Genomic DNA, 24361 nt, shown 5'->3' with positions numbered 1-24361 from the left:
GCATGTGAAACATTGCATTATTGAACGGTGAACGTTTGAAACGGTAGTATGTTATAATGTCGTCATAACTTATTACTGCAGTTATCTTCATTACAATTAAACTGTTTAGTGGGTTTGTATGCTTGTAAAAGCCTGGTCAAATAATTATTTTAGCAGAACATTACCTTGCTTAGTGTCTCCTATTAGGTTTTCTAGATTCATAAATAATTTACATTATATATATATATATATATATATATATACACACACTCACACACACTAAATAACCAGGTAAAATGAGAGCAACATAACTGACTTTCAATCCATATCAAAATTTAATCAAGTGCATAAAAATTCCAATTTTATTTAGGAGTTTAAGAAACCTTTAATAATCATAATTGCCATTAAAAGAGAGATACAAAACATTGAACTATTGTGTAATTAAATCCAAATGGGTTTCCAAAAATAAACCTTTGTCTCTCAACTGTGACATTATTAAAAAGTTAAAAATGTACACATAACTAACGTACTACAAATGTAAAACTCACAGGGATAAAGCTTATGAAGGGAAATAAAAACAGAACAATGAGGAGGGAAGAAAACCAAACAAGTAGTGAATCCGAAAGATCCCGACGGTCTCGTCAATATAGAGGTCCAACGTGTACTAAGCATTTAACAACTTATACTTTGTGGATACAATGTTTTCATGATCTTCCATGGGTTTGACTTGAAACTTGAAAATCTTTAAATTGGCCCCGAATAACAAAAACAGATACAAAAAGCAACAGTAGCAAAACAAACCTGTTAAATACAACTACTAAAAACAGAACGGAGTCGGCGTCTATACAATGTGGAAGCGCGGGCCGGGCGTGGCCACGATGTCGCTGTAGGGCTCGGCCTGCGTCAGCTCGATGGCCTGCTGCTTCTTCAGCACCAGGAAGCTGTAGAACTTGGCCGCCGCCTGCTTCTTGTTGTTGTTTCTGCACAGATCCAGGAGGCTGATGGACTCGGCTCCGGTTTTAGCCACCACACGCTGTCAAACATAACAGAGACTGAGAAAACATTCTGCATCTCATATGTACTTTCAAAACCTGGGTTGCTGCTATGTGCCTTATAATAGCGTAATAATGTCTATCTAGTAGGGCTGGGTAATAAATATCGATTTCTCGATATTAATCGATTCTCGTTTTTACGAACCGATATCGATTCTTAAATCTCAAGAATCGATTAGTAATCCTGTTTCATTTGAATCCAAAAAAATATATAATAATCTTTGTCCTTTGTTACTATTGACATGAAAAAGTCTCAATTTTCAAATTACGTCCATTTTCTTTAGAAATTCAAAAACATAAATAACGTTTTGTCGCTGTGGCGTGAGATCGCTCTGGAGAAGCAGCAGCGCTGATCTCTCTTCCGGCTTAATAATACCAGTCACAGCGCCAAATAAACATGAATGAGCATCTGAAAGTGTGTTAAAGATAGAGTACAACTTATCGAAATCCGTATCATGTCACATTGATTCGCTCAATCAGCCTTTCAACCGTGGAAAGACGTCAGTTAAACAGCTTGTAATCAATGTATGGTCATATTTACCTCAGAAAACCCACATAAACTCGTTAGTCAGCTAGAAAAAATAACTCTAGAGAGGAGCATTTTGCTAAATATATACACCATATTACATATGCATTATAATCTTAATGTTCTTCAATATTTAATGCATATTTGAATAAATCTGGCAAGGTTTTATGACAGACACCATTTAAATGTTTATATTTCATACAATCTTCTTATTATAAAAATAAATAAAAGTGTAATTTAAGTGTTTGTATAACTACAAAACAGTTCATTATTAATTTCATATAAAGCCTAGTAGGCTACAACTAGACTCCCGTAGTTTACAGCATTAGTTAAGAGATTTAATTCCCTTGAGGAAATTTGCCATTTATTGTAACTGATATCCAAAATAATCAATATTGAATCGAAATCGAATCGAATTGTGAAATTTGTCAATACCCAGCCCTACTATCTAGGTTAACATTAGAGCGAGCGACATGTACAGTTGCTGCTACTTGCATGTTTCAAGTGATTAGCCATATCTGATGTTAATAAATGATAAGCAAATGTTTGGATTTCCTGCCGATAACGATCTGTGTGATTTCGCAGGGGATTTTTCTGCAACTAAACGACTAATAAAAATGTGATCGACTAACGGTTAATATTAGGGGGCGGCCCTAATTAATAGTTCCTCTAGCATTATCTCACATTATCACAGTTTATTCGCTATAGTTTAGTAAATAGTAATAAAATATGAACAGAGTTCTCAGATCAGTGGATATTTGACTGTTTTTGGACTCTCACACATGAATTATGTTGAATATTTATTAAATTTAACCACACAATTAGATACTAGCAGTTTAGCTCAACCAGTGACCAAGCAATGCTTCATGTTGAATAATGTCACTGTAAAAAGAATATTTGGGTGTAATATATGAGTTTACTTTATTTTGCTCTCCTCATTTACAGAAATTAACTATAGAGTCCTGATTACACTAGTAAAATAATGATATCTGGTGTGTGACTAATTTTTGGCTCGACTGTACATCGTCCAAACACAAACCTGAAGGCCGTGCAGCATCTGCTGAGTCCTCTTGTTCCACCGCCTCTCCTCTTGGTCCTGGTCTCCTTGTCCCTCCTCGCCCTGATGTTCAAAACAAATCCAACAATTATCAGTAACACCAATATTGGAGCTGCATCGTTAGAAGATCGCGATTCAAACACACGTGAGCTTATTCTGAAATGACACAGTGAACGATTTGCTTTGCAAACACACGGGATCATTTTTAAACGCACTGTATCACTGAAGCGGTTCAAATAAAGTAAATAATCTTTGCTTCAGATGAAGATTGTATGTTACATCGTTGCGACAAAGTGTCTCAAAATGTACTTGTCATTCAATCATTCATTCAAGAGATTCGTTCAAAAATGTTGATTCATCTTGTAATGAACCAAGTGTTGGGTGTAACTAATTACTAAGTAATTAGTTACTGTAATTTAATTACTTTTCCCTTGAAAATGTAAAGTAAGGGATTACTCTTCATTTATCTGTAATTTAATTACAGTTACTTCTGATGTAATTGAGGTAAATACTGTGTATAGATCAATCCGATCTCACAGCGATTCATATGCATTTTATGAGGTCGTACGACCGCACTCGTACAAATTCATATGAATTATTGTAAAATACGAATGAAAAAAAAGTGTGAAATATCATGAGATCAGACACAAAAAAATCGTGGGTTTAACATCAAAATGTATTGTCTGATGTTAAAAAGTATGTTTTTATAATGTAACCTTCGTCAGTTTAAAGATAATTCATGCAATTTTATAGTATTTATTTGAAAGAATTAAAACAGATTCACGTCTATCCTTGTATTATTCAGCTGGTTGAGATTGATATGGGATTTTTGAAACTAATTAGCAATTAAAAGTAATTAAACACTTTTTAGAGAGAGTAATTAGTACAGTAATCTAACTACACTGTTGAAGAGGTAATTAGTAACTAGTAATTAATTACTTTTTTAGAGTAACTTACCCAACACTGCTCATGAGCAAGTTATTGAATCATGAAAATATTATTTCTTAAATCGACTACATTAACATTTTGTCAGAACCTCTAGTAAACTTCATGATATTTGGTTCAGTCGTCTATTCAGAATCGTGAAGTGTTTTGAGAGATTTCACCTCTTCGTCGCTGTCGTCCTTGTCCTTCTCCTTGCCCTTGTCGTCGAGCAGGTCCAGTTCTGGCACCAGTGTAGAGAGGTTTGTGATGTCCTCAGGAGGAAGATCCACTTGGGGCATCTCGAGCTCATGGGAAAGGACGGACTGATCCACGGGCTGAAGCGTCTGATCCAACACTGCCATTTGCTGGAACGACAATTGTGCACAGAACATTTACTATCCCTCTGGAGCGCTTTGGTCAATTCGGGGAAAAAATTACTTTTTTTTTTACACTTCATGGTAGGGCTGGGCAGTATATCAAGTTTGTACGATATATTTTTGTGAAACGAATATATATATGAAGAGTTCAGATGCAAAAGCCTCTAAGTGTCATTTGAAATTTTGTTCTAGAATGACCATTTTTATTGAGCTTGTGTATTTAATTCAGTCATTTCACTTAAATGACAATGGGCTTTATGCCCAGCTGCACTACTTCCTGAACTTCAGCCAGCTACTTGTTTCCTGTCTGCAGTTATTGGCCAAATTGATTAATCCAGGTGTGCCTGACCTCAGTTGTCATGGCAACAATAATCAGACACACCTGAATTAATCAATTTGGCCAATAATGGCAGACAGGAAACAAGAAGCTGGCTGAAGTTCAGGAAGTAGTGCAGCTGGGCATAAAGCCCATTAATAGGTAATCTTCATTGCCATTTAAGTGAAATTACTGAACTTAAATATACAAGCTTGATAAAAATGATAATTTTAGAAGAAAATTCCAAATGGCATTTCAAAATTTATATATATATATATATATATCGATACAGTAGTTTGATATGAGCACATCTGAAAAATAGCGGAGGTCGCAGTGTGAGCTGCTGCAGTGTACAATTTGTCCTAAACATGACACAAGCTTATATTAAGGGCTTCAAAATGACTGGTAAGATATAGTTAACAAGTTTAGAGCAGCTTGTCCTGTCAGATGCTCTGATAGATACTGTTGCAGACTGGCAGATAAATACATGCGCTGTTTAATGCGTTTGAGATGTGGTGCTTTCCTCTAGAGCCAGACCGATATTATCGGCCGATATTAGGCATTTTCCATAATATCGGTATCGTCAGTTATAATGGCCGATAAATTAATATTTAAAAAATAAAATAAAAATGGACAAAACACGCTTCAATCATCTCTCCTAGGCCTGTTATATTGAAAATGTATGTTTTACAATTTGCAGTATGATGTTATCTATTGCTAAATTATGGCTCATCATAGACTAGCTAACCACAAAGCTAGCTAATGGACCGCTAACGTTAACATTAATGAGCTTGGAAACCATAATTAACTTCTCCTGCCTAAATAAAGTAATTATTACTGTATTTATAACTAGCATATCTCTAGTTACAGTCCCTGCATTGTAAAATGTAAGTTATACTTGTGAGGAGTGAACATTTAGACATTTAGAGAAAAAGTATCAAACGTATCTAGTGCAGAAAAGTTCGCTTTTCTTTTACACGTGTGTGAAATCCAACAATATTTAATAAAAAAAAAAAAATATCGGCCGATATATCGGAATATCGGATTTAAAAACCCAAAAATATTGTATCGGTATCGGCCTTCAAAATCCTTTATCGGTCGGGCTCTACTTTCCTCAGTGCTCAACTTACATTTCACAGGTATATTCTCCATCTGTAAAAACAAATGTCCATTTCACTGTCAGCAGACGACGAGCTTCTGCAAGTGAATCTCCGTTAAAATTCGAGCTTAACGAGTGTGTCAAACAGATGGCGCACAATAGAATAGTACTATAACACGCAATAATTACTAAAATAAACATTGCTAAAATATTTGTTGTGCCATATGTGGAATTTTAAACCTACAAGTATATTTTTATGAAAGTTAGGTCATCAAATGCAGGATAATATAATTAGTTTGTGCTTTTGTTTTTGATTTTATTTTCATTTTCAAAAATGAATTTTCTACGTTTTTCGCATCCGTAGCAAGCAGTTTGAATGGTGTTTTGACAGTTCAGAGCCACACAATCACCAATACGAAAAACGAATATGAAAATTTCGGACTCTAGGCCTTTAAAACGCCCTATTTTACAGTTATGAGTGAATATTGTCGAATAATGCCACACTATTAATACAGGTTTGCAAGGCCCCACAAAATGATGCGGTTTACAGCCAGCAAGAGGGCACTTTAGGAGCGGCAGAAACAGCGGTCTCCACGGTTACGGGTGAACACATAGCAGTTTCCACGTAAAGGGCAAGCAGTTTCCACGGTAACAGCTGAACACAAAGCAGTTTCCACGGTAACGGCTGAACACAAAGCAGATTCCGCTCATAAACGTCGCTTTATCAGGAAAGATTGAATGAAAATAACATTGAAACTTTTCTGAAGACAGTCAGTTCCCTCATAGAAAAACACCTGCGCCGCGGTTTGACTTTGAAACGCCCAGTGTTCATGTTTATTCAACGATGTCAAAGCCTTTTGGAAAATCTATTTGTGGCGGCCAGTGTTGATATTGTGAACCAATGTATAAGACACACTGTAATATAATTTGACGGCTATCAATTATAGTTTAACCATCTTAAACCATCTTCATCGTCAGGCTTAGTAACACACATCACCAGTACAACTCTCAAACAGTGTCGCGCCACGTTCCCAATGTTGTTAAAGCGCCATATTAAAAACTCATTTTATAACAAAAATAAACACCGGTATTCGGTATGAACCGGCAATACCGCCCAGCACCAGATCGGCGCATCCCTAATTATCTGGGGTGCGTTTCCCGAAAGCATCGTTAGCCAACTATGGTCGCAATTTCCATTGAACTCTATTGGTAACGACCGAACTTGCGACCATAGTTTGCTAACGATGCTTTCGGGAAAAGCACCCCTGGTTGATTTAACGTCACTTACAGGCAACGCTGCTTCTTTCTCGAGCGACTTGCGCTTGATTCCCCGCTGGCGAGATGGAGGAGGCATCATGGACTCGTCAAGAGCGGTTCTGCTGCCCTCCATAGAGGACGCCTGAAGCAAACTGTGCTCCTCCATGATGGTCTGATCTGTAGGGCACAAAAATGTTTTTTAAATGACTACAACATGTGAGAAAGCCTGGGGTTTTCAATCTTGTAGATGCTACCGAACCCCTAAATACAGGGTTCCTACATGCACTGTAAAATGTAATACTACTTTTTTGGTTTTCAAGGACTACAGAGATCTCACTTATCTGACAAATCTTTATTATCTTTCAAATTCTAAAAAAGGTAAATAGATAATAATAGAACAAAAATACATGCAATGACTGCTGTAACTTTAACCACTGAAAGGATACTACGACAAAGATATCGTTTTCCTTATTCAAACTGATTAGCATAGCATTAACATAGTTAACAAACAGCGATGAAACACGTTTATCTGTTCAAGGCCGTCCGTCAAAGTTTGTCCGTTCGGTTTTTAGATAGAAATGGCTCATTCTGAGGTAATAAAACCATAACGGTTCATTATGTAAAGTCCTTATGCAACCACTCAAAACATAGTTATGTATATGATATTTAGTGGAGGCTCATTCAGTTCATTGCGTCTGTCACGTGACAAATGAACGAAAGACTCTGAAGATAAAGCAATTACTTTGACTGCATTTTAATGATTTCTTAATTCAGAATATGATCAAGATTACGTAGGTGGATGTTTTTTGGGGAATTTGGCTGTTAAAAGTATAACATTTATAACCTCCCAAAAACCCCAAATTGACTCGAAAAAAGATCTGTTCGCTTTAATGAACGAGATCGAACAAGAGTCAGTAAAATGATCCCAACTGATCATCACTACTGATGATGCATTTCTGTCAACAGATCCTCCTAAATATACTACACAGCTCGTTTAAGCTTGCGTAGCGACGCAAAAGCTTACCAATCACGTCACTCCTGTGACCCAGCGGCTCCTCTCTGGGCACTTCTGGGTTCTCCAGCTCCTTCAGGAAGTCCTCGAGACTGTCAGCTTCTCCTCCCTTCCTCCTCTTCCTCAGCTCATCAGGCACCAGTGGAGTCAAGCAGCGAGTGAACATCTGCAACACACACAAACATTTACTGTGATTTCAGCCCTGGGCTTTAACACACTGATGTTAAAGGGATAGTTCACCTAAAAATTAAAACTAGCCCATGATTTATTCACCATCAAGTCACCCTAGGGGTCTATGCCATTCTTCTTTTAGATGAATAGTGCATATATCCATCATAAAAGTGCATCTATCCATCATAAAAACGCATCTATCCATCATAAAAGTGCATCTGTCCATCATAAAAGTGCATCTATCCATCATAAAAGTGCATCTATCCATCATAAAAACGCATCTATCCATCATAAAAGTGCATCTGTCCATCATAAAAGTGCATCTATCCATCATAAAAGTGCATCTATCCATCATAAAAGTGCATCCGTCCATCATAAAAGCACATCTATCCATCATAAAAGTGCATCTGTCCATCATAAAAGCACATCTATCCATCATAAAAGCGCATCCGTCCATCATAAAAGCACATCTATCCATCATAAAAGTGCATCTGTCCATCATAAAAGCGCATCTGTCCATCATAAAAGCGCATCTGTCCATCATAAAAGTGCATCTATCCATCATAAAAGTGCATCTGTCCATCATAAAAGCGCATCCGTCCATCATAAAAGCGCATCCGTCCATCATAAAAGCACATCTATCCATCATAAAAGTGCATCTATCCATCATAAAAACGCATCTATCCATCATAAAAGCGCATCCGTCCATCATAAAAGCGCATCCGTCCATCATAAAAGCGCATCTGTCCATCATAAAAGCACATCTATCCATCATAAAAGCGCATCCGTCCATCATAAAAGCGCATCCGTCCATCATAAAAGCGCATCCGTCCATCATAAAAGCGCATCTGTCCATCATAAAAGCACATCTATCCATCATAAAAGTGCATCTGTCCATCATAAAAGCACATCTGTCCATCATAAAAGCGCATCCGTCCATCATAAAAGCGCATCCGTCCATCATAAAAGTGTATCTATCCATCATAAAAGCGCATCTGTCCATCATAAAAGCGCATCCGTCCATCATAAAAGTGCATCTATCCATCATAAAAGTGCATCTATCCATCATAAAACTGCATCCGTCTATCATAAGTGCATCTATCCATCATAAAATTGCATCTGTCCATCATAAAAGTGCATCTATCCATCATAAAAGCGAATCTATCCATCATAAAAGCGCATCTTTCCATCATAAAAGCGCATCTGTCCATCATAAGTGCATCTATCCATCATAATAGCACATCTATCCATCATAAAAGCGCATCTATTCATCACAAAAGCGCATCTGTCCATCATAAAAGTGCATCTATCCATCATAAAAGTGCATCTGTCCATCATAATAGCACATCTATCCATCATAAAAGTGCATCTGTTCATCACAAAAGCGCATCTGTCCATCATAAAAGCGCATCCGTCCATCATAAAAGTGCATCTATCCATCATAAAAGCACATCTATCCATCATAAAAGCACATCTATCCATCATAAAAGCACATCTATCCATCATAAAAGTGCATCTGTCCATCACAAAAGCGCATCTGTATCATAAAAAAAAGGACATCCATCAATCATAAAAGATTGATGGACAGATGCACTTTTATGGACTTTAGAACACAAACAGCCATTCACTCCCATTATAAAGCTTTAAAGAGCCAGGAGGACATTTTTTATTATAGGCTAACTCTAATTATATTGGTCTGAAAGAAGAATGTCTTATACACCTAGGATGGCTTCAGGGCGAGTAAATCATGGGCTAATTTTCATTTTTGGGCGAACTATCCCTTTAAAAGAGACGCAGGATCAACCCATCACCTTCAGCAGACGCCCGTTCCAGAGAGGTTGAGCCGGCAATGAGAAGAGCTTCTCTACGCCTCCAGTCTCCTTCCACATCATCAGCTTCTTAGTGGGAGGAGCCAAATCCAGCGTGGTGACGATATCGGAGTAATCGCTCAGCTGGGCCCGGATGGTCTTGCTGTCCAGCTCCTTCAGGCTGTCGACGATGAGCTTCCTCTTTCTCTTAGCCTTGGTTTCCTTCACTGAGGACACACCACAAGTGTTGTATTAAGTGATATTCAGGCACAAAATTTAATATGTAGCATCATCCTTCGCTCGCGGGTCAAAATGACCCAAAGTCCTAAAATTATACTTAATTTCACTTTAAAAAAAAACCCTTTTAAATCGGGTCAAAGCATCTTACATTGGGTTTCTTGTCCGACCTCGAGCGGAACATTTTTAATACCATGATATTTCATGACTTTAGCCATTAGATGGGCTTATATATGCTCTATATTATGCTCTACATGGAGCAAATGAGCTGTTCTGCTAGGTCCTAAAGTCACTTTCTCTTCAGTTATGCATTCAGATGCACATGTAGACATTGTAAAATAATTTCTTGGTAAAGTTAGCATTTTTATGTTTTCCATGTGTACCGAAGCACTCCTCGCATCCCATTCATTCCTAAGGGGGTCAAATTAACCCGAGAGGGAAGAAAGTTACTTTTTAAAATTACCTCAAATCCATTAAAACATTTTTTGCGTATTAGCGGTTCAAGTGCAATTAAAGTCCGATGAACACAAACTTAAAAACTTAAATGATTTCCTGGTCAAAATGACCCGAGGGAACGATAAGGGGTTAAATATGAATTTATGGTTAATTTTTACCAGTAATGTCGATGGGCTCAAGAGCGAAAGCTTCGTCCTCGTTGGGCACCAGTGTGGTCTGCTCGGTCTGGTCTGTGGTGTTGGGAAGAGGCTCGACTGGTCCAGACTCGGGACTGTCAGGACCGCCAGGAGCTGAAATAATGCACAAGTGTCATGAGGGGCAATGGCATTACGTTCATACATGTAATTTATAATAATTGACTGGACATTTAAAACAAGAAATTTCCCATCACAGAAATGATCCCTGTAATCCCTCATGAGTGTGTATCAGAGAAAGTTTTGCATTTTTTAAATATGAAAAAGTTAGGTTTTCCGATGGTAACCCCAAGTAATTAGTTCATTTCTCAGTATTTAATTGTAATTCATTTAACCTTAAGAATAAAATGTGCTTGAAAATTTAGGATAAAGTTACTCACATGTCAAGAAATACCATTCTGTGCATCAAGTTAATCTCACAGTTTTTTAAAGGGCTAGTTCCCAAAAATGAAAACTCTGTCAGTAATGACTCTCCCTCATGTTGTTTTCGTTCATCTTCGGGACACTAATTAAGATATTTCTAATTAAATCTGAGAGCTGTCTCACTCCTCCATAGGCTTCTGTTATTGAAACTCGCTGGCCCAGAAAGTTATTAAAGATGTTGTTAAAATAGTCCAAGTGGCTCAACCTTAAGTTTATCAAGCGTTGTGCACAAAATAAACAAAAATAGTGACTTTATTCAACTAATTACTGACAGAGTTTACATTTTGGGGTGAACTAACCCTATAATATAGTTCACACACATGCACAGAAAACAGCTCGTTGGGAAATAAGATGAATAGATTCACTCAATAGCCAAGAATAATTCTAGGATCTACTCACGAGAAAAATTATCAAAGTCGTCTTCATCGTCGCCGTGATCTTGAGGCATCATCACGCTTTCAGGGATAACTGGAGGATCGTCAAATATACCGCCACCATCGTCATTGCTCAGGATCTTATCCACTGAAATAAACAGGAATCTCAAATATTACAAATTACAAATATTTTTTGACACTTTATATTACATCTTACTAAAGTTATTACAGTAAAGTTTGCTAAATTACTAGAGAAATCCTTAACCCTAACCATATACTAAGCACATTTCATGAACTACTATTTCTCGCAATAAAATTGTACAACCGTAAAGTGCAACAAAATACTTTTATTACCCAGAAAAAAAAATGTGTTTCAAAATATAGGATCAAAGTCAATCACACATCAAGAATTTAATTTAAATAATTAAAAAAAAAACATTAAAGAAGTGTAACGCTTTAGAAAATCAGTTTTTGAAATTTGTGAATGGATACAAAGCGTTAGAAGATCGCGATTCATGCATGACCTCATGTTTCCCGAACCTCTAATCACGGGTCAGACACACATGAACTTACTCAGAATGCCCCCGTCGCTGTTCTCCAGGTTGTTGTCCCCGAAGTCGTCGTAGTCGAGGGTCGTGGGTTTGTCGGGCAGGTGGGCGGGGCCCGGCTCCGCCTCCAGGAGCAGGTTCGAGGCAGAGGATCCATGGATGATGTCCACCTCAAACGCATTCTCCTCTCTCATCATCTCACGGTCATCCATGCCGAAGTCACCTGACATTACATCACAAGTGTCAGGTTACGGAGTGTATGGACCGCAACACTTATCTTACTAATAGCGTTGCACGACTAATCGCAATCTCCATATGTAGACTTTGGTGTTCAGATGGATGTGTGTGTGTGACTCTGGTGTTCAGATGCGAGAAACAAACAGCTCATGAGTTTTTACCAAAGTCATTGTCGGTCATGAGGCTGATGTTTCCGACTTCCTCCCTCATGGTGATCTCCTCAACACGACTCTGGTTCAGGGTGAACTGCTGTGCTACATCTATATCACTGAAACACACATTTTTAACTTATAAATGACAAATGCAAAGAGAACACATTCGGTAGTAGCAGATTATCACAGAAGTATTACTTTTAAAAAGGAATCAAGGACATCGATGTAGTTTTATATCAAGCAAAATGGTCAAAATTGCATTGTTTTTGACCCATACACTGACTATAGCCCTATTCAGGCGGCAAATTCAACATTTACAGGGTTAGCCTGTGATTTTATTATCGTCCGGATCCAAAATGTCATTTTTTGGACAACGTATTGCCGCCCGAATTTACAAGATATCACGTCAAAATTCACTGTTTAAATCCTTTTGATCACTTCCGAGCGCTGTACACTTATTACTGACATGCTGGAGAGTGTTTACAAGAACAACACTTCATCATAGATCCACCTCAGCGAACAAAAAGGAGAGAGAGAACAAACGTACACATTTGAAATGGGCCGTTATAGTGGCAGCAATTTATGATACAACTTAAATATGTAGGCTATCATACGTAAAATTAAAAATGAAAATAGGCAGCTTTATTTACCTCATGTAAATAAGAAGCTGCATTAACTTCCCACTAATTTCCATATTATTAGAAATGACATCGTTTCGAGATAAAATGCAAGGATATAAAAAGCATTTCATGTGCTTATAAAACTCACTCCACAATCAGTAAATCGAGTTTTATCTATCTAGAATTTATTTTTTATTTAGGTGCCATGTAAATTATTTTTACAGACAATTACCATACGAGTATGATTAATACAGACAGAATATGAATGTAATAAAAAATATATATATATATATAAAAAATAAAAAAAAGTCTTACTCCAGATCAGGAAGAGGCTGGTCGAAATCGTGGAACTCCTCTGGTAAAGTGATGGCGTTGTACGCAGCCTCACGGTTGTCTTCTGGCAGATCAACGACACCTGGAAACACACAATGCATTCCAGTAAATATTACCAGGCAAACCCAGGTGGCTCCAAAACGAATGATTTCACAATAACGGGTGTTTGGATTCAATACCTGGGCGGAAAGCCATTTTGATCTTGATAAACGCTTCATTACAATCAGCCAGAAGATATTTGGCTTTTCTGTGGTAGATCCTCACCACGCCCAGGAGAAGATGGCCAGATGTACGCAGAGCCATTTTCACCTATTTAGAAGAGTAGAAAAAACTGAATTACCATATGCATGAACACACACACCATCCAAAAGCAGACAACAAGCAGCAGAAAGACGAACCTTTGGTGAGATGATGCTCTCCACGCTGCTTTCCAGGTTGCATTCAAAGACGTGCGCTTTGGTCAGTTTTTTGTCCCAATGGGCCGCCAGCCAGATCTTGGCCAGCGGCCCACGTTTACTGAGGACGAAGTGGGCGTAAAACATTGCCCTGGTGTCTGGTCAATCCTCTGAGACCTCTCTGCTACACCTGGGGGAGACACGAGAGGATTCATTCAAAACTAGGACAACAATAAAGTCTCATGCAGTTGAACATGCCACAAATGTAATCTAACAGCATCTCACTAGGGTTTGAGACACAGAATATGTAGATTAATCTAAAGCATGCATAAGTCAAATCATACGCAAGCATTCACTCACACACACACATCTTTAGATTAACTGTATTGCATGATTAGCCTGCTTTGCCCGCCTTTACACCAACATTTAAACATGACGAAATCGAGATTAAACAAGTCCACGGCTCCAAAGCGCCATATAATCCAATACAAAGTTTTTAAAAAGGTTTATTGCACGCAAAATATAACAAAAAATGCATTTATTAACGATGCAAAACAATTGCGTTAATTTCCACACAAGCGTTTGGCTAAGTTGTTTCTTAGCAAGCTGAGCTAGTCAGCTTTAAAATAACCAATGCTTATTTCACTCATAAATTATACATGATTATAAATTATCTTTCTTTGTCACATATAACGACTTAAAGTTACAACGGATTTATATTTTAAATCAGCTTGCTTGCACAGCCAGTTTATGTTCAAGCTATCGTTAGCAATTTAGCATTAGCCAACTGTTGATTAGCAACGGCGTCAAATTTAATTCTCCTGCTCGTAAACTAGACTTCACACGCACATTAATCCGCAAAAATACACATTTTCCATAACGTACCATTCAACTTAGCTTATCCGTGTTGATTGCGGCCAGGCTTTTCTCTCCCCTCCCGCGGAGAGAAGTTAGCAAGCGCTTCCTCTCATTGAATCCGACCAAGATGGCGCGCGCACTCGGCGGGATGTTTACAGTCAAAATTTGAAGGAGGGAGGAGCTTGGTCAGTGATTGACAGCTCATGGCTGCAGTGGAAACTGCTGGTAGGCGGGGCTTAGCTGGTGATTGACAGGATGCGGCTCCAATGGAAGGTGCCGGTGGGCTTGGCTTGGCTGGTGATTGACAGGTTGTGGCTATCGTGGAGCGGTTGGCAGAGGGCGGTGTTGTGTTACTAAACGAACAATGAGCTACAGGAAGTCGAATGAATAATGCTGTTCTTTTAAACTTTCTATTCATCAAAAAATCCTGAAATAAAAATGTGAATAACTGTTTTCAACACTGATAATAATCATAAATGTTTCTTGATGATCTAATCATCATTTTAGAGTGATTTCTGAAGGATCATGTGACACTGAAGACTGCGTAATGATGCTGAAAATTCACTGGAATAAATTACACTTTACTAGATATTCACATCTAACAGCTAGTTTACATTTTTTTTAATCTTCTTTTAAATATTTAAAAATTCTTTTAAAAAACATTACCAATCCAAAACTTTTGACTGGTAGTGTATTAAAGGGGATATTCAATAGCAAAACAATATTCCTTATTTCCTACAATGCTCTCCCTTATACGCAATAGAAAATGGAAAATACGACTTCATTAGTCTATTCTCTCATCATCAACATCTAAACATGACCCTCAAACTATATTCCCCGTGATCGATGTGTGGTTGAGGATAATATATTTCGCTCCTTGCCTGTGTTTTGCTGCAGGCTTTGATTGGCTTCTATTAAGGATTTGATTCAGTTACCAAAGGCTAGTCATTAAAGGCCCGAGTCTCTGTCACGGTGCTAAGTTGATTTAAATTACGGGGTCGTTCGCTGCAGACCCGAAGCCATTCTCTGCCATTGATCTAGCTACTGCGCCTTTGATACCGAGACCAAATGAATTTAGACCTCACTGAGTCACGGTGGGATTTTCAGACACATTTTTAGATTTCATTTCACAGTGGAAGACATTGAGTCACATTGGAAATGCAATGCTTCACTGAAACACTGTAAATGTGACATGGCACAGTCATAAACGTATATTAGTGTGCCTTGAGGCTGTACATGAGTTTAGTGTCTTCTAGTTTTATGCATTGATGCATCATCACTTGCATTGCGTTCTCAGCATTAAAGAGGTCCATATTGTGCTTTTTTACCATGTTCATCGTTCTTTAGTGTGTAATGTTGCTTTTTGAGCATTAAACTCCCTGAAACGCCTCCATTGTGGTCTTGAAATTCTTCCACGTCACAATATTCCTCGTTATAGCCTAATAATTAATGCGCACAATAAAGGGGCGGGGCCTGGTTGAGTTAGTTAGTAGTGTGTTAAACTGATGGTTATGGAAAGGGGCGGGACACAACACACTGCTCCAGCCGACCAATCAGAGCACAGTAGTCTTTTCAGAAGGAGGGGCTTCATAGAGACAGAAAGTAAACAGAGCGTTACTGACAGACTGGGAAGAGAGGAGCCGCAACAATGGAGAATATTTAATGTAAAATAATGTTATTTCTTTTCATATCTCCTCTCTTAATGTATTTGGTATCATAATGTCTCCTTGTTTTGATAGATTGTTTACTGCTTGTATGTCTTGACTTGTTCTGTTTGTTTATTAACATTGCATTAATAAAAAATAAAAAAAATAAAAATGGAGAATATGAGGAGAATAATCAACATTCAAGCAGAAAACCTGTTCTAGTAGAGACCAAACACAAAATCAAGATATTGAAAGATGTCCGCAGTGTGACTGTGAAGTGACTTGGGTATAAAAGGGCCTTTGGAGTGTCTCAGAGTTAACAAAACCCTCAGGTGCTGCAGGTCTGCGTGTTCAATCCTCTTGCCCTCCTCTAATGTCTGTTTGGCATGGTAATGAGTGAAGGTGATGGCATTGCTTAGCATATCAGACACAGTTTGTATTCATTGGGAACAGCTTTGAGAAATGGGACTAATCAAAATGTGCAAATTAAACCTCCCGGTAAATTGATTCATTTTATCCAATTGAAATTCCACACATGCTCAGGTTCAATTGAAAAATGTGCGAGACACCCAGGGTTCACAATCTCATATCCCCCTGACATGTGGTCTGGGTTTTTAGCATTTACTGTAAAATCTCTATTGTACAGTTTTCAAGGAGAACAGCAACATATGTGTCGGCCTGAATCTGTTTGTTTATAGCCATATATGTGAACATATGTGACCTGATTCATGACTGTGCCCCGAAAACACATTTTGACTTGAATGATAAATAAACAGCTCTGACTTTCTAATTTTATATATATATATATATATATATATATATATATATATATATATATATAGATATATAGATATATAGATAGATATATATAGATATAGATAAATATTTATATAAATATTTTATTATGAATATAATTAACATTTAATTAAAATGATTCAATGAAATAATTAAAATAATTAAGTTTCAAGAACTGAGTTTCATTAATAATTCAATTAAATAAATAATATATATATATATATATATATATATATATATATATATATATATAAATTTTAATGCATTTAATTTAGTGTTTAGATATTTTAGTATAAATTTGTATAGTTTTAGTTTAGCCATATGAACATATGTGACCTGATTCATGACTGTGCCCCGAAAACACATTTTGACTTATGAATGATAAATAAACAGCTCTGACTTTCTTATATATATATATATATATATATATATATATATATATATATATATATATATATATATATATATATAGATAGATAGATAGATAGATATATAGATATATATAGATATACATAGATATATATAGATATATAGATAAATATTTTATTATGAATATAATTAACATTTAATTAAAATGATTCAATGAAATAATTAAAATAATTAAGTTTCAAGAACTGAGTTTCATTAATAAATAAATGATATATATATATATATATATATATATATATATATAAATTAAATATGTGTAAACTTTTTAATGCATTTAATATTTAGTGCATATATTAAATAATCTTCTTTTGACAGTTTTTTTACCACATACTCTGATGTTTATTTATGTTCATTATATTTATAGTACAACAGAAAACATGGACCCCATTTCTATAAAAAAATTTACATAAAAAGTCATTTTTACATAATTTACATTTTTACATAAAAAGTCACAAATTAAGACATGAAAAATAAAAATGATGATATTCTTTTTTTTAAATCTCATAATTAGGACTTTTAAGTCATAATTTTGACTTTTAATCCTAGCCTATAATTTTGGCTTTTTATCTCATGATAACTTAGTATGTCATAATTTTGTCATTTTAGTCATAATTAGCCTGCCCTATGACTATCATATTTTAGAATTTTATCTAACAATTATGACTTTTAAAATCGCATTCTTGACTTTTTATCGCCTATGACTTTTACATTTTATTTACATAGCTTAAAATAAAAATTAATATAACTGACATGATTGTGAAACCTGATAGGCTATGTCTTATTGACATAAATAACATTAAACATCCAAGTTTTTTCAGACATTTTGATGGAATTGTGCATTATAATTTTTTTTTTTATTGAATATTCGGATATTATGAAATATCTGACCGGGAAATGGTGTTGTTTTCACAGAGCCGTGATGAATGTGGAACTCAGCTCGGATCAGATAATTTGATGAGACATCTGATGTTTGATTTCAGACATGGGTCGATTGAAAAAATATAAGATACGCAAAAATTCATTTGCTCCATGAGAAACACTGAGATATTAAAGAGCCCTCGGGTTTAATCAAGCTCATGAAACCTTGTAAATATCATATGCATCAACATGATTTATGTCTACGTTTAAAGCCGCAGCCGCACTCAGATGCTGATAAATGTGTGATAAATCTCAGCAAGCTCGAAGCGCAAGAAACCATAGAAATAAAGGCGGTTCTGAGCATTTATAGGTGAGTGTCAGATGAAAAGACGCAACTGGAGACCTCAACACTCTGATCTCAATGCGTCTTGATCAAACGTTGGTGAACACATTGAAACCGGCAGATGTATTTGCATATAAATGGTCTCCTTGGCCTGCTGTGAAACCGCAGGGCTGACAACAGATCTTTTAGCGTTAGGTATGGAACCAGGTATGTATTAATATTGCACAAAAAGTCAAGTGATATTAGGCTACTCATCCTGGTCATGAAGGATGCCTCAAAACATGTCTTGTTGAGAGGTGCAACGTTTTATGTTTTATTTTAGTTCTTCTGTTCTTGCTTCCTTTGTTCCACATTTCCCCACTTTGTTTTCTTCTTCTTAAGCCCCTTTCACACAGCGCGTTGATCCCGGGAAATTGCCAGAACGCCTTCTGTGTGAACGCAAACACGACCCGGGATTTATACCGGGATAAGTGCCGAAGTGATGACGTCACTTTGTAGGACAACTCGGAAGCTAGCGGCGCATGGGTTCCCTCAGTCGAAAACCATGCATTTTCCCCATAGACTTTTGGAAAATCGCAAAAAAATAAGATCTGTGTTTAACAAAGAGATGTGACCCTTACACGTTTTGTCTAATCTTTACAAGTTAATCCAAAATGTTGGCTATAAATTTTGAAGCCTATATAAAGATTTTAAAAAACACAATCAGACACAATAAAGTTTAAAAAACCAGCAGGTTATAACGGTGTGTTCTGTGTCATAGATCAAAACGTGAAAATATTTAGAGGCTTTGTTCACCACAGACCTTATTTCAGGCGATTTAGCAAAAACCCATAGGCTTCAGAGCGAGGGAACCGTAGTGCTAAAATGCTAACTCACTTCCGCGTTTCGGCCTACAGAGTGACGTCGTAACGACGCCGGGTTGGGGACCTAGTAAAGCCCCTTTCACACACAGAGATTCCAGAAAATACACGGATAATGTGACCCGGCATTTGTCCCAGGATTGTTTGATTTCGGTTCATTCACACTGCCAGTAATTTGCCGGGATCTGTGAGTGCGTTCACAAACAACCCTTAAATATCGCGGAGAGGCACGTGACGTCAGGATGATAAAACATGTACACGCGCATACCCACACAAGGCTGGTGAACGATCTCTTCAGTCTCCGCTTCAGCACGGATGGTGAGGAGCTCCTGGTCTCTGCTTCACTCCAGTTTGCAGACATTTGTTCCTCCTTTCTTTGTTGATGACGAACACAAACTTTCTTCAAAGAGCAACAGAGTCGCGCGATGGCACGAGCGTCGTGGAAATAATAGTGTGCAAAATAAAGGCCTATTGCTAACTACTTATTTTCTAAATAATAAAATCTGCAACAAGTGCAAGTGCAACAGGTTTTTCAGGCCTTAGAAATATATCTATGAACTATTACAAAAGAGTACATCTGAAGTCACCTAGCCTTATTCACGGCAGTGCCATCTTTGATTTTCAATGAGAATGAAAGCGTGGCTGTGACTTGCATCTCTTCAATGGGCTGTACTGTTATTTCATGTGTTTTCGGATTGTTCTGCTCATGAAACACTGGAAAAATATCTTTCAAAGAAATGTCAGTTGACAAAAAGCTGTGGAAAATTGTAAGTAATCTAGGAGCTTTATTCAGCTTTTTACAGCGGATGCCATTGGAAACACAGTAAGTCTATCCCTCACTAGTCTCGCGTAGCCAGACCTTCAGACTGACGGCTGAAGGTCTGGAATTCATAGCAGCTTTCTTTGGTCAAGGCCCGCCCATAAGGCCGTTAGACCGACATGTCAAACAACCAATTACAGTTCGTTTCGTTCAGCGTCATGTTTCGGGGCGTGGAAATGTACCCACAACAACAGACCGGTGTGCAACAAGTCAGTCAGCAGTCACCGGAGGCGCTAACAACGCTCCGTGTTATTAAATTCACCCACGAACTCGCTCATGTCCATCTTATGTCCGCTTTGTCACACGAATGTAAGTTACGTCCCCGCCCCAGTGCGCTCACGCCTACTAAATAAACGCCTCACCTCCGGCGCCGCGCACTCGCTACATTCCCTTTAGCCTTTAGCACATCTAGTGGATGCATAACGCAAACCCAGTCAAACGTTTGACTCTGCAGTATCTTATGTGCCTTATAATCCAGTGTGCGCGACCTATATATGAATACTGAATCGGCCAGCTGCGATGTCAGCGTCTGTTTCATGTTTGTCCACAAACGCAGCTGATATACCCTTCGCAATTAAGTACTTCACTTGATCTTCCATAATAGATTGGAGGGGACATACAACTACGTTTAGCTGATCTTGAGAAATGCTCATTGTCACTCACATAGGCCACTCATATAAACACAACAGTTTTTCTTCCGCAATCACACATCTGCGCTTTGTTTCCCGGCGGACCGAAAATAAACGCGACACTGACGCCCCCCGGAAATCCGATAAAATTCAACCAATCAGATGACGACTTCGACATTCCTGAAGTGTTTCCAGTTAAGTGTACCATATGCATCAGACGTTTAGCCAACGTTCCGTGGGCGTGACGTCTGAGGCTGAGACTAATCCCTCACAGCCTCACTTTCATACCTGTCATGGCGCTGCTCTGATTCTGAATAAGGCCTATTGAAGTTCATTGAACTCCAAAATAGTTTCTTGACAGTTTTTCACCCGACTCTAAAGTCAGATGCTATCCGATGGAGTCAGTCATACGTGTGTCAGCCTGTTCATTCCCCAAACAGCACACACAGAGATTAGACGAAGCCTTCTGTTGATATGATGCTGTTCTGCATGTACGCAACGAGGGAAGCTGGTATTAACATGCCTTTGACAGTCAGATTAAACCTCCGTACTGACGAAATGAATCTGCCACAGATTTTATCGACGGAAAGATCTAGATCTCAGAGGATTATAACACAAAGACACGTTGTCTTTACACCTGTTCGTATTGCTTGTCTTGTGTAGTCATTCATATAGGCCGGACTGTTAAATGTATCTGGTTTCTGTGTTTTGATGTGCTCATTGCACCATGTAATGCTCTTTCGCAATAGACTGAAGGTTCGGTTGAGAACGAATGACAAGCGGCAATATAAACATCCCTGGTTAAACAACCGCTGGATATGGACTTCAACTCAAGCGTACTGTTTTGTGTTTTGCCAAATTTTCACATCAGATTTGTCTCGTTGTCAAGCAGTTGGAACGTCAATGCAAACTCTTCATCACTCCATACATATCTGTATACTTTCACGAACCATTTTCTTCATTGTTGATGTATATTTCCCTCTTGTCCTGTTGCCAAAGCTCAGTGAGTTGATGTAAACGGCATTTTAAAGCATCATATGCATCCCAGAATGAATTGCAGTGAGCTCAGTGAACGTTCAAGGTAAAATAACATAAAATAGGCAATAAATATGCATGCTGTTTATAGCACATCATTAGCAACATGAATGCCAAACGCACATTAATGCACAGCGAAAAACGTTCGCTCAGGTGAAGAATATGAGGTAATGTTTACTCACTCATATTGAATCATGGCAACCATCGTTAACTCTGACACTTGTTTTTGTTCTGGCTCATTTGTTGCATGATTAATAATACTGTGAGTCAAAGAGTATTTGATGGAGTAGTAGTCAGCTGTGTTCCTCCAGATATTATCAGACCTTCAGCAACATGTCAACAATGATCCGTATGTTTCCCAATCACACACATCTGCTGGAGATCAGAGCACTAGGAATGAAGATAAACATGACATGAACTCATTTTTTATGGTCCACAGATTACTAAAGGAAATTACTGCTAATATTCCTCGCAGGGAAAACCATGAAAAAAGCATCCCAAGTGTGATTGTGCAAGACTTTCTTTCTTGTAGTTTATTGATAGCAGAGATATAATTTAGCTATATAATAGGTTTGTCATCATATAATGTGTGGCTATCTAAGAATTAGTTACATAGTTTCGTTGTCTTCCTTGTATGTGCATAAAGTCTTATTTCTCAACTTTTCTAACCAAGAATTGTAGTTCACTTAATTTACTCACCCCCATGCCTTCCAAGATATCCATGTCTTTCTTTCTTCAGTCGAAAAGAAATTAAGGTTTTTGATGAAAACCTGCAGGATTTTTCTCCATATAATGGACTTCAATGGGGTCCAAACGGTTCAAGGTCCAAAAGACAGTTTGTGCAAACTGTTCAAAGGGCTTTAAACGACACCAGACGATGAATAAGGGTCTTATCAAGCGAAACGATCGCTCATTGAAAAAATAGATAAAAAAAGTTTAAGTTTTATAAGCACAAAAGCACAAATTACTCTGTTCTGTGATGCGCGTTCGTGACTCTCCTGTTCGAACTCGTTCATTAAAATGAACGAATCTTTTTTCGAGTCATGACTCGAAGGATCCTAGTCTAGATAAGACCCTTATTCATCTTCTGGAATCGTTTAAAGCCCTTTGAAGCTGCACTGAAACTCTCATTTGGACCTTGAACCGTTTGGACCCCATTGAAGTCCATTATATGGAGAAAATCTTGGAATGTTTTCATCAAAAACCTTATTTTCTTTTCGACTGAAGAAAGAAAGACGTGGACATCTTGGATGACATGGGGGTGAGGAAATTATGAACAAAAGTTTTTTTTAAAAGTGGACTACTCCTTTAATTTGGGCCGTTCACATGCACAGAATGCGTTTTCCATTAAACTCCAAATCATTTTTCCATTGTTTTTCTATATAAACACTGGCTAGAGAGACGTTGCATCTCGCGTCTTTTTTTAAGCGTACAAGCTCATGAAATAGCGTTCTAAAAATGCTGTGCTTTAATTATTTTCAACTTTTTAAAAACAATGCTACACCCCTAAAGGGACAAAAATATGAGAAGGAGGAAACATGCAAAACTTGCGCTTGCAAAACGTTTTGCGTTCCCCTGAGAAACTTTGCGTTAGTTAAAACAAGTTTAACTTATTGAAAACGCAGCCACTTTTTTTCGTGCACTGACCTGCGTCTCTCGTTCTAACAGCGTTGTGTGTGAACCCACCTTAGGGAACGTTTGCACAGCAACGATGTACTAAAAAGGAAACGTTTTTGCAATTTTTGCATACAGTCGACGACGTTGTCAAAACGATCCCCGTTCACATGGATCCACGAAAATGGCTAGAAACACTGTGTTCTGCTGGCAGGCCAGTAGGTGGCGATGTCACAATGCCGTGACATAGACTAAACGCGTAAAGCCTAGTTCACACTACATGATTTTAAGCCTGATTTGCAAATCGACAAGTCAAATCACGGGGGATTAGCGGGCAATGAACACTCGCCAATCTGAGCCTCAAAAGACGCTTGCAGACGCGTCACTGAGCCCAGAAAAATATCTAGCATGCACTGTAAAAAATATTTTCAAGATTTGTCATCACAACATATTTTCTTTTGTCAAATCAACTTTATAATAATTTATTTAGTTGAGATAACTTATTATTTTGAGTTTCTGATGGTTAAATTAATCTCCTTCATTGTATTAACTCACTTTTTCCAGTTCAATCAACTTAAAATTTTAAGGCAACCAGGTTACTTACTTTTTTAAGTTAAACCAACAATATTTTTTTACAGTGTAGTAATCACAACATTTTTTCTTTTGTCAAATCAACTTAAATAATTTATTTAGTTCAGATAACATATAATTTTCAGTTTCTGATGGTTAAATTAATCTCCTTCATTGTATTAACTCACTTTTTCCAGTTTAATGAACTTAAAAATGTTAAGGCAACCAGGTTACTGTTTTAAGTTAAAGATATCTTTAGATATCCAGAGCTGTTGCATGACTCAACCTCACGTGATGTCACGAGCTACAGCCAATCAGAGCAAGGCATATAATGTAAACACAAACTTTTATTTTGGA

At 37.5% G+C, this 24361-nt stretch overlaps 1 protein-coding gene and 1 long non-coding RNA gene across 3 annotated transcripts in view; both read right to left on the bottom strand.

Moving 5' to 3' along the window:
• Positions 1-24361, bottom strand: part of LOC148977080 (uncharacterized) — a 301169-nt gene that overhangs the window by 123991 nt on the left and 152817 nt on the right. The window lies entirely within an intron of this gene.
• Positions 292-14572, bottom strand: rad21a (RAD21 cohesin complex component a). Its single transcript, XM_039688756.2, has 14 exons — positions 14433-14572; positions 13551-13737; positions 13332-13461; positions 13135-13234; positions 12209-12315; positions 11836-12033; positions 11288-11410; positions 10430-10561; positions 9582-9805; positions 7612-7765; positions 6619-6764; positions 3721-3903; positions 2597-2677; positions 292-1012 (listed from the first exon to the last, which is right to left on the bottom strand). Exons 2-14 carry the CDS (start codon positions 13692-13694, stop codon positions 821-823), a joined length of 1914 nt encoding a protein of 637 aa, XP_039544690.1. The 5' UTR covers positions 13695-13737; positions 14433-14572; the 3' UTR covers positions 292-820.

This window comes from Pimephales promelas, chromosome 12 (assembly GCF_988280905.1).
Source record: "Pimephales promelas chromosome 12, fPimPro1.hap1.1, whole genome shotgun sequence".
Taxonomy (NCBI): Eukaryota; Metazoa; Chordata; class Actinopteri; order Cypriniformes; family Leuciscidae; genus Pimephales; species Pimephales promelas.
The sequence above is the reverse complement of the archived record's forward strand: the minus strand, read 5'-3'. Positions and strand labels throughout refer to the sequence as shown.

Bases quoted from the DNA above. Each gene is read 5' to 3' on its own strand.
- rad21a (XM_039688756.2), bottom strand. From the start codon at position 13,694: ATGTTTTACGCCCACTTCGTCCTCAGTAAACGTGGGCCGCTGGCCAAG. The intron at 12,316-13,134 runs GTAAGACTTTTT...TGTGTGTTTCAG, and splicing joins CAGCCTCTTCCTGATCTGGA to TGATATAGATGTAGCACAGC. The intron at 1,013-2,596 runs GTTTGTGTTTGG...TATGTTTGACAG, and splicing joins AGATGCTGCACGGCCTTCAG to CGTGTGGTGGCTAAAACCGG.